Here is a 15,257-nt window from a genome sequence, read left to right as displayed (position 1 = left end):
AAAATAAAAGGATTTAAAATAAGCACTTGTATGGAATTGATTCTCTTATTCAGCTGGATGCTAATAACCTTGATATTGGGACTGAGAAAATTCTTACCAGGAAAACAGCAACCTCAATATACCAACAATATAAAAAGATGGTGCTATGACACTGGTCTATATATTTGCCCAATTAATTGGATTAAATTACTGGTGAAGGCATCAATTCAGCTAAACAATACCAAAACACGACTTGGAACTCAGATTGTACCCTAGATGTTTACCACACGTGGGACTTCTTGGTCTAAGCTCCTGCAGCTCTACAGCCTAGTCACCTGCCAGAGTTTTGGTCTAAGCTCCTGCAGCTCTTACAGCCTAGTCACCTGCCAGAGTTTCAGAAGTGATCCTCCTTAAACTCAGTATGTCTACTGCATGTCGGAGGCTAAATCTCCAAACAGCACACCCTTTTTGATGAAAGGCTCCATGATTGAATTCAAGAGTCTTGAGTGTAGTAATCGGCTTTCACAAACCAATAACTGTTTAATGAGCCTTGTCAATAGACAAACCCTGTTAGCTCTTATAGAGTTCCTTCAGTGCTTTGAGCTTCCACTAGACAATGTGTTTTCCAAAGGGGCACAGGCAGTAGTCCAAGCATGAAGTTTATGGCCTTAAAAGCTTTATCATTGTTAGTGGTCATAGGAAACACTCTGACGTTCATACACCCCAGAGAAAAGTATTCTACGAGTATTGAAATGTGATGGGGAACAAACCTGTTTATTTCTGTAGGTTTCACCCAGAAAGTCCAGAGTACCATTTCTTCGGATTCAGAAGCCTGGACTCTGATTGTCATAGAGATAAATATGGACTGGTTTCTCTGGATGCTAAAATGATTGATACAGACACAGAAAATGGATACAATTGATGAATTTTATTTTAAACATTTACTAAGTTTCTTCTAACTAGAACATGGGATTTGTTTTTAACTTAATCGGTGTGTTTAAGAAAGTTGCAGGTTCTTGTGAAAGCAGTGATGACATAATGCAAGCTATTCTGTGACACAGGTAGCCTCCTGTCACAAATCATGCCTTGCCATGTAGCACACTTGATTCACCAGTAGAACTCTGGGTTTACTTACAATAATCCCTTCTATTTCAATTTTGGTACTTTAGACACAACCTTGCCACAGTATCTTAACTCTGCTCCACCCCACTGTTCCTGTACTGGTAACTCCCATAAGTTTTGTTAATGCAGTATTTCAGACATTTAGCACCTCTCCCAACACCCACCTGTTTCAGTACTGGGATAACACATATAGGGCCATATGTATGACCGCTTCATGTTGGGTGTTCCTAACTGTGACTTTTTGCATCACACAATTAGAAAGTCGCAAAATTAAATGTACTCATGTGTCTCAGACACATTTACTGATTCCTAATGGGGTCGCAATTGACCTACCTAATCAATATTCATGAGGTAGGATGAAATTTGCAACTCATTGGGAATCTCTAAAACACAGTGATGGTGGCCTGCTGGAGACAGCAGACCACCATGCCTGTGGTTGCTTTTAAATAAAGCAATTTTATTTTTATTTTTTAAACGCAGCCCTGTTTTCCTTAAAGGAAGTGGTCCATGGGACTGCTTCTCGTTTGCGACTGGCGTGCCACCTACTTGAAGTAGGCAGTAAACTGCAAATGTTTTGCGACCGCATTCCTGTAAAATAAAAAAACACTCATACATCCCCCTGCGACTCGCTATAAAGAAGGTACGCCCTTGAAACGCCCTTTCCTAAAACCGACTCGCAAACCCTATTTTGCGAGTTGGTAATAGGTTACCGACTCTCAAAATATAGTTACTACAGGTCAAAAGGCTATTTAGCAGTCGTAAATGGCCTGAATCTCCATTAGCAACCACCTTTTTATACATGTAGGCCATAGCTCTGCCAGTGCAGTTCTCTTCATTCTGATTTGCAGATGGCAGGGTTTCAGGACGGTTGCCTAGTCGGTTCGTCGCACAAGTGCATTGCTATTCCAGTCATTTTCAGTAATAGTCTGCACCAGCTGCCCATGACTTCCCTCCAGAGAACATCTGCTCTCCTTTGGAGGCCTCCTCACCTACTGGTGTGATCCGTGTTATGCCTGATTTCATCGGATGACCTATTCTTCCAGAGTGGCAGCTGGTGTAGTGGTGCAGGAAAGATGTTCCCGGCTGGTGAGGGGAAGCTGGACAACAAAGTTGGGGTACGTCCATGCATTATCCAGAGACTGACTGTGTTCTGTCTGAAGTCAGCTGTTTTTCTGCGCTCCAGGCAACAGTTCTTGGTACCTCTTACAGGATTCTGGACACTATTTCTCGCTCCATTAGATCTGAAGGGACAGTTAATGCACAGCGGTTTGGTGCTTTGTCTGCTACCTGTCTCAGAATCTAGCGGTTACCTTTGGGCAGGTATGCTGCATATTGCTTGAGGGTCAAGATTGCAGCTGACTCGATATACCATTGGCCCAGGGACCCTGGCCATACATTACTAACTGTGCTGGCACACTTTCTTTCTGGATGGCTCCACAGGGTAGAACAGACACGGTGAATAGGTACTTTTTGGTGGATGCTTCAAGGATCCACATACTTCCTGGGGACAACTCCATTGCTAGAGTGTAAAGAGATACACTATACATGTTGACATGTTGACATTTTTGGACTATATGCTTTTGAACAGTTTTCCTAATCCTGCATGGCCATTATTTCTCACATATTCATGTCACTCCGTGGCTCATGTATGTGCTATGATACTAGTACCTGCTCCTCGTCCTAGGGAAGTTCACCAGCAGGCAATTTCGCCAGCGCATTTTCAGTTTGGGTGCCTGACATATACTCTAAAGTTCTTGCAACTGTTGGACTCTCTTAGGGATGCCAGTCAGGAGTAAAAAGGAGTCACGAGAGCCCAACATTTGTAAGCAATTTCTCCCACTGGCAGTGGAGATCCCTCCAAGACCCTTTGTTTGTCTCAGAAACTATGATTTCACAACTGTTACTTGTTTGCTGGTGCCCCTCAATATTTCCAGATAAATCCTCGAACAGCACCAACATATTTTTGATGATGATCTTAATTCTGAGCTGCACAATACCTAGTTCAGTCATAAGTTGACAAAAATCCTTTCCTGTCCACTACCACCTTAACTCCTACTATTGTTTTTACATGCCTGAATGGTTTTGACATTGCCTTGGCAATGCAAGAACCTTACTGATTCACTTGCTAATCTGGAATTAGGAAAGTGCACACATATGTTTAAGTCTGCTAATGTTCTCAAGTCCTAATATTCAACATCTGCTGTTCCAGCAACCAACCCTCCTTGCTCCCCACACATGCGCTCATGCATGCAAAATGAACACATCTGCCACTGTACCTAAACACGTAAACTACAGTAAGCAGTATTCTTGTCTCTCCATTCAGTTTTAGTAACCCACAACTTTAACAATCCAGCTCTATCTTGACCTGCTACAGTTCTTCCTAATTTGGTAATGTACCTCAATCAAAGCATTTCTTTTCATTAGGAGCCTGTACACGGCTGAGTAAAAGAGTGAGTTTAAACATTTCTATACCTTTGATCTCCTTATACAGGCTAAATGGCATATCTGTCCCTTCTAGCTTGCTGTATTAAATTGAGTGCTTCAAAACAGGCCAGACTAGCCTCATCTGAGCCACAGTGCTACATGGATGGTAAGGTTTGCTCTTCTTGAAAGAGACTGGGAAGGTCTTGTTGCTGCCAGTATAACAGCTCCGTGTGATCCAACTGGTCTTTTCTGGTGTTATACGCCGGATTCCACTTAAACTTTACTTAATCATGCTGCGATTAGTCCTTCACTCACTGGCATGCTAATGTGGGCAGTGAGAAGAGGGGTACTCTTTCCTTCCCTCAGGACAAATACCTGCAACAAATTAAAAGATACAATTAACCTACTACATTTCCATTCCATTTGAATATTTTTATTTGGCATATTTAACCATAAAAAAATTACACTTTACAAATACTTAATACATGATTTGTCCCAAGGTTTTACCATAAAACAGTATACTACACAATAAAAGCCTGCTAAAATATATCATAAAAGGCTCACGTATAAGGGCACTTAGTTCATCACCAAGGCAGCAAGAGGTTGCTTATACATTAGCTATACATTTATACAAAATCTCGCATAGACCCCAGATCATAGGTAAGACTGAATTTTCAACCTATGCCATTTCACTCATTGACTCCTGTATAGCAATTAAAAATCTTCCTATTGCACATGCCACATTTAAAAACCTTATATTTGTCAGTAAACTAAGTGCTTGGTCTCTACTGAAGTTTTCATAAACAATAAAAATAGGTTTTAAAGAAAAATTCCGTTCTTCTAAAAAGCGCAAACAGTCCAGCAAAATATGTTCGCTACTGCATTTTACTTGTAGGCCTCATGAGCACAGGCCTTGGTCGTTCGACATAAGTAATTTTATCTTCCCATTAATGTTACTTGGGTTCAGGCCGACTCTAAATTTCAATATTGCATTTCTGAGCTTTGGGTTAGGCATAGCTTCTATATAGGGGAAAATATCGTCATTGATCCATCCATTTAACAAAAACTGGGCCGACGATTTGCTCTTCAAGTAGCATAAGTCTTCTTCTCATGCCTCCGCGTTAATAATAGCCCGTAACTCCCGCTTAGGGATCTGCTGCATTGATTTCCAAAGATCTTGCTCTAGAGTAAGTTTAACATATAACTTATCTAATTTATTCCTTGCTTGGACCGCCCAAGTAAGATCGCTATTCTCTATTTCTTTCTTACAGAGATATGCTATTTTGGGGGGGCCTTCTCCATTCAATCTTTTCCAAAAATTAAATGTCGCTTGCATTCCCCGATAGTTCCAGGCTGTGAGATGACATTCTACTCGTACAGCCTGTAACATAGTTGAAGATGGGAGGGCGAGAAGCTGTTTCACACATTTTCCCTCCTCTTGGTTCCAATCTGATTTACCCCCCATAAATAAAACCTCAACACCATATAAAAACTGTGATTGGACCGATGCAGTAACGGCTGAAAGTATTGGTCGCAGTGATGGGCCTTCATACTTCTGTTTAAATTGTTTAAGACCCCAGACTGTGGAAAGGGACCTCACTTTTAAGGTCTGAATGTAGTATTTCCAATTTAATCTACTATCAAACCACATGCCCAGATATTTATATTTATCTACTATACCGATTCTAACATCCCCCAGTCTCCAGTAGAAGTAACTTTTTCTTTTTCCAAATACCATAATTTTGGTCTTTTCTAGATTAACCGTGAGGCTTTTCTTATTACAGTATTCTAAAAAGGTATCTAGTTTCCTTTGTAAACCTAACTCTGTCATGTCTGTTATCACTAAGTCATCCGCTTATAGCAGACATGAAATATGGGTTCCCCCCGTCTTAGGGCTTAAACCTCCTGCTTTACTCAATGTAGTTGGTAGATCAGATAAAAACAGGGAAAATAACAAAGGGGCTAAAACACAGCCCTGCCTCAGGCCGTTCAATATTGGAATCTTCTTAGATAATGTCCCAAGATCATCCAGGATTACTCTAGCCCAGGGGTCTCCAACCGGTCGATCGCGAGCTACCGGTAGCTCGCCAACAACCTGCCAGTAGCTCTCGGTCAATGCTCACTTTTGTATCCTATCGTTGTCATTGTTTATTTTTAGGCCTATTTTTAGGCCTATTGGCCTCTTATCTGTTCTTGCCAGTGTTACGTCTGATGTCACACCGCTGCCATTGGCCATAAAGGTATCTAGGTCGGGGAGAAGCAGGTGATGTCAGATTGCCTATCCTCGAGACTTAAAATGCGTATTACAATGTGTACATCGTTGTGGCCTTGGGACTGGCTGCGTGATTCAATCAAACGGAGACACGCTCAGCCCTGCTGTGGCCTCCTTGATACCACGTGGCCTGTCACAGCATGACCATCACCCAGCAGTGCCCACACATGGATCAGAGGGGCGGTGCTTTGCCTTTTATTTCTGGCAAGGCGCGCAGAGTGTTTTGGAGTATAGTAGACAATGGCAACTGCAGCTTAAATTTGCTGTTCCAAGTGCCAGCCGCTGCTATGCTCAAGTTCAAGTAGCAGCTTTTCACCACGTGGGACACAGGATGTTGTACTCTTTGGGGCTGTATGGACTAGGTGTCGGAAGATGCATGTTTTACTTTTTAATCCACCCCAAGCTCTGGCAGACAGTGATTGCCCCCCCCGTGAAAAGAGGAGGAACACTGACCTGAGCCCATGAGTCATGTGGGAGGTGGAGGGTGCGTAAGGCAGACTGTCGCCCCAAGATCGTATAGATCAGGGGCCCTCTCCTGACAGGCATACATTTTGGAGAGGCTGGGGCACACACCCGTTGTATAATAACGTTGTTACCAGCAGCGCTGAGCTGTCTTTAAAAGAGTGCTGCTGCAGTTTAAATGACTCCTCTGCACTGGCAGGCAGCATGCAGTCTGCACTCTCCGGAGCCCCAGGCCCAATCAATTGAGACGTCCGTGCATCTTTGCCTAGCGTGACGCCAGCAGCAGAGCACCAGCATTGACTGAGGCCGTAGACTGAGGGACGAGTGATGCCTGCAGCCAGCAGTGTCCTTGACATGATACCACCTTCAGACAGAGAGCCGCTGCCCCTGTTGTATGTAAGGCCAGGTTATGGTAAGTCTACAAATAATTACCTGGGTGCACTTTGTTCAGAACCAAATCGGGAAGTCATATGTTTAGTTCACAACAAGTCGTCAGTAGTTTGAAAAACCTTGGCCATGAGGTGCAGCCTACATGTGTAGTCGTTTTTGATTTATGCTTGGCCTGAGGTCGCTGTGTAGTATTTCACAGAGGCATCTGTATTTATAAACTAAACATTGTATACTTAAGAAAAGCTCACTCACAGATAAAACAAATGACCTGTCAATGTGGTAGTGAGTGTTTGTCCAATTTGAACCTTCATTTGAAACGTCTTGGGCTGAAAAAATGGTTACTATTTAATAACAATAAAGTCAAGTATGCATATCAACCTTCATTTATCCTATTTTTTTTTAGACAGTGTCACCTTCTACTAATGTTCACAAAACCATTCATTTTGTGCAGTGAGTTTAAGTCTAATACCAAACTACCTTATTTTGAAACTATATAAAAAATATACTTTCCTCTTTAAAGGGAGAGCATATTGAAGTTATTTGAACTGTAAATTAGGTAATACTTTTTTTAATATTTCGAGGCCTGCTCTGTTTTAAGGTCAGACACTGTGGTTCGTGACCTTCCATTTCAGGGGTTTCACATCAGTTTCAGAGCTTTTCCTGAACTTTTCGTGTCTCAGAAGTGGGTAATTTGTGGTATATATTTGTTTACGGATATTATTGCTTAAATTTCAAACTTAGGCAACCTGAAAACTTGACAGCTGTAAAGTTGTTCCTGGCCACAAACCGGACCCAGGAACATCATTTTACATTTCTTTTCAATAAAATTAAATGAAATGGTGAGTGAAGTATATAATAATTTCCTGGCTTCTGTTTGTGCCTAGGGACAACTTGGAAGAGGTCCCTTATTTTAAAACAAAATCCCTCTTTAATTTAATGAAATAATGGGAGAAATTTAAAATGAAGTGCAAATTTTATGGCACAATGAACCATAAGGTTCAAAACTTCACTTTAAATGTGTGCCATTTGAAAAAAGTACCCAACCCCTGTAGTGGCTATATTTTTCTGCCGTCAATGAACTGGGAAAGCTGAGACACGAACCAAGTTAGGTGTATGACCCCTTCCTTTGACGAGCACAGGTATGAAAATATTGAAAATAATGACACAAAAGTCATACAAAAATAGTATCTTTCAAATTAAAAGATTACCAACTTTTATTTCTCCAACATGGTGAAGCATTTCATCGGAGCATCAAATTACACCACTGCATTAAAAAGCATTTTTAAAAGTGATATTTTTAAAGATGAAACAGTCATGGACTGCCACCGTCCTTTATGACAATGCTATATTAATGTACTAAGAGGCAGGTCATGTGTAACAGCTTTATAGTCTGTTAGGCGAGAATTTTGTACAGTGCACACCCTGAACTCAAGCATTTCAAGTTACCGTTATGTGTAATAAAGAAAAAGAAGGCACGATGTAATAAAATAGTTGTATCGCAGCATTTATATTAAGAGCTGTGGGGCACCGAGGTACTTACATACATGGCCAGCAAGCTGTGCCATGTAGGGTGTGTGGTTGGTATGGTGTTGTCATTGTTTTGTGGTTCTATGTGAAAGTGTTTCCTTGTCATGCGTGATGACCACAGAGGTGCCTTTACTGTGGTATGGGACGGAGCAGTGTAGTAGATGACCAGGTATGAGAGACAGATGTTCACTTTATGGTTTTCAGCTCTGCAGGTTCTGTATAATTTCTTATGATTGTAGTGTGCTTAGCTGGTGATTGCAGAGGCCATGATCACACAATTTGTTGAAGAGGGAGACTGGGATTGGTTTTCTGGTTTTATGATGTGCATTGCATATACTAAATGGGTAGCTCCATCTTATAGAGGCCCTTTAGTCAATGAAGCTGGGAGTGGGGGCACTCTGGGAACAATTCGCGAGTTGCTCAGCATTTAGTAGCTCATGATGATTTTCACTGATCAGAAGTAGCTCCCACTACAGAAAAGGTTGGAGACCCCTGCTCTAGCCCAAGTCTTAGAGTGCATATCCTGGAATAATGAAAGAACTGCTTTGTTGATTCCGAGCTTTACCAACATACTCCACAATATATTGCGATCTACCAAGTCAAATGCGGCTCGGAAATCAACAAAACAGCAAAACAAGCTACCACGCACTTCTATTGTCTTTCTTGCTAATGCCCGTAAACTGAGGCAGTGATCAATGGTCGAATGCTCTTCTTTAAACCCCCCTGTTCTATGGGTATCAGGTCATGCTGTTCTGCCCAGGCTTTCATTACCCCTAATAATATTTTGGAGAAGACCTTCTCTCCCACATCCAGCAAGCTTATGAGGCGATAATTCTGGGGCAGCATAGCATCATCCTTTTTATAGATTGGTCTCATAATTGCTCTCTTCCAACTCTCTGTGAAAGACCCCACCGCAAGAATTTGTTAGAAGGTTGTTTTTAAGAAGCTCGCCCACCAATCTGCATTATTTTTCAAAATAATAGCGGGAAGATTGTCTGGTCCTGAAGCTTTTGTTAGCTTTAAAGATTGAATTGTTTTTTTTATATTTTGAAAGGAAAAGTGTTGTTTTAATTGTTCTAGCTCCTCAGGCTTTACTCTCAGGGTATTCTTCATAACTTTACCCCCATATATAGGTTGCTCAGATGGGTAACCCAACCATCCTCACCCACCAAGCATCGCATTTCCCCTTGTACCTTGCCCTCTTTTACCAAATGCCAGAAGGCTCTTATATTGTTTCTGTTTATCACTTCTAACATTGTTTGCCAATGTTTTAATTTATCTTCTAGTTTTCTTTCTCTCATTTTATTTTTATATTCTGATTTCGCCACTCGAAGGCTCTCCATTGTCTCCTTATCTGGCTTTTTCTTTAACTGTCTTTCCCATTTCCGTACCCTAAGTTTCAAATTTCTGCACTCGTTATTAAACCAGTCATTTAAATTTCCGTTGTTGTTATGGGTGGGCCCTTTTTTAACTTGTATTTTTAGGCAATTTACCACCTGCTCGATAGTCCGCTTGTACCATATTAGAATTTTTCCTTTATGTGGTACATTACCAACAGCAGTATAATCAATGAACAAATTATTAACCAATTGCAGGCTTTCCTCGGTTATACAGGTGGTTATGCGTCTGGGGTATTCAATCTGCAAGGGGATCACTCTTTCTCTTTCTGGATCCTCTTCCATCTTGATTAACAATTCTAAGGGCCAATGGTCACTACCCTCACTCTGCAGAACCTCAAATTTTTCCACATCCTTAAAGTGCCATGCATCAATGAAAGCATAATCAATTGGGCAGTTCTGATTCCCTGAACGGAAAGTCTTCTTTGCCGGGCAATCCAAAGTCGTCCGTCCATTGGCACAGAATAGTCCTATTGATCCAAGGTACTGTACCAAATATTTATCTTGTGCGGCACTACCTACGCCGCCAAAGTTAGAATGAGGAATATGTGAGGTAGCTAAAATTTCCTTAAACAATTTATCGCTAAGGGATGGTTCTAATTTATGGTTAAAATCTCCTAAGATCATTATCAAATATGCTGCTTTCGTCGTACATATAGATCTTTCTCTAGCATGCGCAATTGAACTTCGTAATCTGTTATTACTCCTGGTTGAATATATACATTTATCACAATAATTTGTCTTTTTATCCCGGTCCCACTGTAGAGTTCTACCTGGCATGCCAGTAACCACCTACAATTCACATTTAGCTTAATTATTTTGTTGGCTTTTTTTACTGATACAAGAGTAATTAAGCCCCTCGAGGGTCAGCCCAAGTTCATTCGTACTGCCTCCTTAGTTATCATAAAAAAAACTTCTATTGGAATGGGTACCTCACACAACCAGGACTCCTGCAGACACAATATGTCGTAGACACCTAACATTTCTCTAAAGGTGTCTTGTGCTAGCTGTCTCTTATATCCCCCAATATTCCAAGACAGAGTCCGTAGGCTGTGCGAGTACCCTGAATCCTAGTCCACTTCACTTAACACACCGGACAGATTGTCCTCCCAACTATTTGAATAACGGTTAGGAGGTCATATCGGTTACTCAACATTGGCTCGTATGTGGTATTCGGTATTGTTACTTTTAACCCTCCTTGATCTTTATCAGTGCAGATTCTTCTATCGTGGACGCCTAATGCTTCATACTGTACTTGCGCTCCGGGCAAAGTCCTGCATGGTGAAGAAGGGCCACAGAGCTCCCGGACTTATTCCCATCTCTCTCAATTTCATTGACCTGCACAAATCTTATACCCTCCTTTTCCAGATCTCTCTCTGCTTTTACCACTGACTGTTTTACAAATTCTGAATAAAAAAACACCTTAGTTACCTCATTTCCTTCTAAACTTGTTGCAAAACCTATTTGTTTTATATCTTCAGATGTAACCTCTCCTAGTGTTGGGCATTTAACCAGGATTTGCAATAGGTTTGCACGATTTAGGGGTTTTATTTTCCTTTGTCGCTTTTTCCCCACCCTCTGACTCCATGGTGCCATAAACACACATAAGTCCTCAATATTGTCGTGCATCCTCGTACTTCTCTTAATTATGGAAGCGGGCTCTCTTCTCAATCCTGTTCTATCCAAGTGGGACTCACCCTTCATTCTTGAACCTGCTGGTACACCCTCCACCCTGCTCCCCATTCTTTCTGCTTTTTCCTGTGTTGCAAAGCCTTGGGTTTGCGCGCTTCCACACAGGGTGTTCAACTTCTTTGATGTACTCATCACTTTCCTATTCTGAATCTTCCCTTGATCCTTTATGTTTATGATCTCATCTGTCAGTGGTCCCTCACTTCCTAAAATTACGACACCCTTTTTTATACTCTGGCTTTGGTATACCTTCCTTGTCTTTCCTGACATTTTCTGTCACTTATTTCTGAGCTTTATGGTCCTATCCCTTTAACCTACTACATAATATGGTCCTCCATGGCTGCATATTAATGCCGCTAACTGTAGTCACTTTTCACCGCTTTGATCCCTGGTAGAACCACACCTCATTTATTTACTTCCCCCAAGCTCTGGAATCAGGTGGAATCAGAGCTCTACTACTTTTCTTTCTTCATGCAATGCTAGCAGATGCCACAATGTGTTCATGTGTGTGATTGCTGAGAGGCTCCATATGCTAAAATTAATCCTGGTTGGCAAGTAAATCTGTTACAATAACATAATTTCAGTAACAACCAAACACCAATGCCCAACAGTCATAAATTCAGTAATCCATAATGATTGCCAACCTGTCATATGCTGCTATGGTCATCATCCCGAGCAAGGCACATGCACTGAACAGCAGCCATGAAAGTATATCTTTTGCTCTTCTTAAAGTATTTGAAAGATTATGTAACCAATTCTAATATAAACATGCACGTTGAATATGTTCACCTTCTAAAAAGATTGCACAGACAATTTTCTATGATTTTACCTTTTTACAATGTAGGCTACCATTCAGTCACCCAGCCCGGATGCAAGGCAGACTAAGGGCCTGATTTATAGTTCGGAAGGCACGTTACTATGTAACAAACGTATTACAAGTGCATTATATCCAGTGGTACTTGTAATACGGCACATAGGAAAACCATCACATTTGTGACGGAGTCACCTGTTCGTCGAACTCTAAATTAGGCCCAGAATCTGAGCATTTTGAATCTGCCCTTCCGTAGGAAGGCATTCAGAGGGTGAAGATCTAAGTCAGGCTGAAACCCTCTATCCTTTTTCAGCACGAGGAAATAGCGAGTGTAATAACCTGTCCCTACTTCCTAGTAAAGAACCCTCTCCATTTCTTCTTTGGAGAGAAAAGCTCGCACCTACCACATTAGAATGGGCAGATGCTCCTCTGAGAGCCATTTTGGAGTTAGGTGATGTGGGGCACAAAGAAAGAGTAGGGCACAAATCTGCTGAATGATCTGAAGGACACATCTGTTGGATGTGATGGATCACCATCCTGAGAGAAAGTACTAGATTCTGCCTCCCACATGGTTAGTGTGCACTGCTAACAGCAAGCTAAACTTGCTTGGTGACTGTTGCCACAGGAGAGGGGGACTGGGATGATTGATGCCCAAGATTACCTGTGTGAATTCAAAGAATTACCAAGCTGTATATCTAGGGACACGAAGGGTCCGCAAACCCTCCCGATCTCGTGCCTGGGATCTGATTGGCTGCCAACACTTCAAACCAGGAAGAGTTGGCAGCCATCTTGTGACTCGGTTGAACATAGTCAGAAGAAAAAAACAAGAAAAGGGGGCAGGGTAGAAACACCCTGACCCCCTAGGCCGGCCCAAAAAAGCTTTTTTTTTTTAATTCGGGAGTCACGTAGGGTCCGTGAACCCTGCCAAAATGTTTTTTATAAAATGAACCGCTGTCTCGAGCGCTTCGTTTTCTTTAAGGCCCCGGTAGGCCAGGTCCCGGGGCCAATCCCACATTGTGTTGTGACGGCCCCCCAATGCCGAAGGGACCGCAATCTCCCCAAGGTGATACTCATTTAAATGCGGGGTCACGCGGCGCCCCGCAGCCCCGGGAACCGCTACCTACCCAAGACTTTCATTGTTAAATGAAGTGTTGGGGGGCTCCTGCCCCCCACACTGCCCCGTGGACCACCACCTCCCCGGGGCTATATGCTTTAAATGTGGGGGGCCAGGCGGCCCCCAACCTACCCTTGGAGCACCACCTCCCCGGGCCACAAATTATTTAAATGTGGGGCTCTGTTTTGGGCCCCGGGGACCACCACCTTACCGGGGCTGCACACAAGATGGGAGGGGGGCCACGTTCCCCCCTTCAAGGAGCCAATTATGGCCCTAGGGACCGCAACCCCCCAGGGCCGGCTCCATCATTGTCCCGGGGTGCCCACCCGCCATGCAATTGCAAACGTCTGCTTCTCTTCATGGAAGCGAGAGCAGAAAAACTGCTCTCGCTTTCATGAAGCAAAGCAGAATTGCTTTTGGGCAAAGGGAGCTGCATGTTGGCAGCTCCCTTTGCCCTAAGGCAATGCTTGCTCCCGCAGTAGGCGGGGAGCCGGCAGAGACTGCGGGGGCCTTTAGGCTCCCCCGCGGTCTCCAACACAGAGGCCAAGCCCCGGGGGATGGGGTCCCCGGGACCAAAAATGGCCCGGGAGGGGGACCACTCGGGCTCTCTCCCTTTAATAAAAGAAAAAATTGAATGGCATTCCGGCCCTCCTCCTTTAGAACTTTTTTTTTTAAATGGCCAAGCCCCAGGGGATGGGGTCCCCGAGGCCGAAATTGACTTCAGGAGAGGGGCTGCACAGCTCTTTCCTTTAAATATGTTTTAACAAAAAATAGATATGGCCATGGGGATGGGGACCCCGGGGATCTATCGACCTGGGGTGGGGGCCATGAAGCCCCTCCTTTTTTTATTTAAATAAAAAATTAGGTCAGGCCCAGGGGGATGAGGTCACCAGGGCCCAAAAAAGATCAAGGGAAGGGAGGCCACACAGCCCCTCTTACTAGCATAGAAAAAAAGACTAAGCCAGCAACTCGGCGTAAGCCCGGTCCCCTCTTTGCACTACTCTGCAAACACGCCTCTGGCAAGCTCAGGGTTGGGCATGAAGTCCCCGTCACTACTGAAGGTCTCTGGGGGGCCAACTAACGCACCAGATACCTCCAGTGAGCCCCACACAGCTGGATTGCTGAGAGGTGGTCGGAGGCCACGCTACTTTTTACACCACTCTGCAAATGCGACTCTTGGGTCACTGGTGGTGGGCGAGGAGTTCCCCTTGTGTCATAAGGACCTCATGACTAAAGTGGACTTCATCGCCCCACCACCAGCATGCCAAGAGGCACGTTTACAGAGTGGTGTAAAATGGGGCATGGCCTCTGACTACCTCAGCAATCCAGCTGTGTGGGGTTTACTGGAGGTAACAGGAGGGCTAGTTGGCCCCCAGAAACCCTTAAGAGGCAAGGGTACTTCATCCCCCAACCCAGAGCGTGCCAGGAGGCATGTTTGTAGAGTGGTGGAGAAAGGGGACATGGCTTGCGTCCACATCTCAGCAATCCCACTGTTTGTGGCTTATTGGAGGTAACAGGTAGGCTAGTTGGCCCCTAAGGACCCCAGCAGCAAAGGGGACTTCATTCCGCAACCAAGAGCCCTCCATGAAGCGCATTTGCAGAGTGATGGGCAAAGGAGGTGTGGCCTGCTATCAGAACTTAGCAATCCTGCTGTGTGAGACATACTGATGGTAATAGGAGGGGTAGTTGGCCCCCAAGGATTTCCTTGGGGGCCAACTACCCCATCTGTTACCTCCAGTAAGTTCCACACTGTGGGATTGCTAAGAGGTCTTCAGAGGCCATGCCCCCCTTTGTCCACCACTCTACAAACACACTTCCTGGCACACTACTGTTTGGCGGATAAAGTCCACTTTACTCCTGAGGGACTTTGGGGCCAAGAAGCCCTCCTTGTACCTCCTGTAAGTCCTACACAGTGGAATTCCTGAACGCTGGTCGGAGGCTCAGCCCCCTTTCTTCACCACAATGCAAACGCAATTGTTAGTTGAAGAAGCATTTGCAATGCAATAGGTCTCGCATTTGCGAGAGTTAGAGCTATTGGCTTTGTAAACGAAAAGTTCTTTTACTAATGTT

The 15,257-nt window shown here is 43.6% G+C and overlaps 2 protein-coding genes across 3 annotated transcripts in view; one reads left to right on the top strand and one right to left on the bottom strand.

The window, feature by feature from the left end:
- Nucleotides 1–15,257, top strand: part of CTSW (cathepsin W) — a 1,394,816-nt gene that overhangs the window by 987,771 nt on the left and 391,788 nt on the right. The window lies entirely within an intron of this gene.
- BBS1 (Bardet-Biedl syndrome 1) overlaps nucleotides 889–15,257 on the bottom strand; it is an 843,521-nt gene continuing 829,152 nt past the window's right edge. The window contains exon 17 of the mRNA XM_085625445.1: nucleotides 889–3,900. Within this exon, the coding sequence (XP_085481571.1) occupies nucleotides 3,814–3,900 (87 nt within the window). The 3' untranslated portion in view covers nucleotides 889–3,813. The remainder of the gene's footprint in view (nucleotides 3,901–15,257) is intronic.

Source organism: Triturus cristatus, chromosome 9 (genome assembly GCF_964204655.1).
Source record: "Triturus cristatus chromosome 9, aTriCri1.1, whole genome shotgun sequence".
NCBI lineage: Eukaryota > Metazoa > Chordata > Amphibia > Caudata > Salamandridae > Triturus > Triturus cristatus.
The sequence above is the reverse complement of the archived record's forward strand: the minus strand, read 5'-3'. Positions and strand labels throughout refer to the sequence as shown.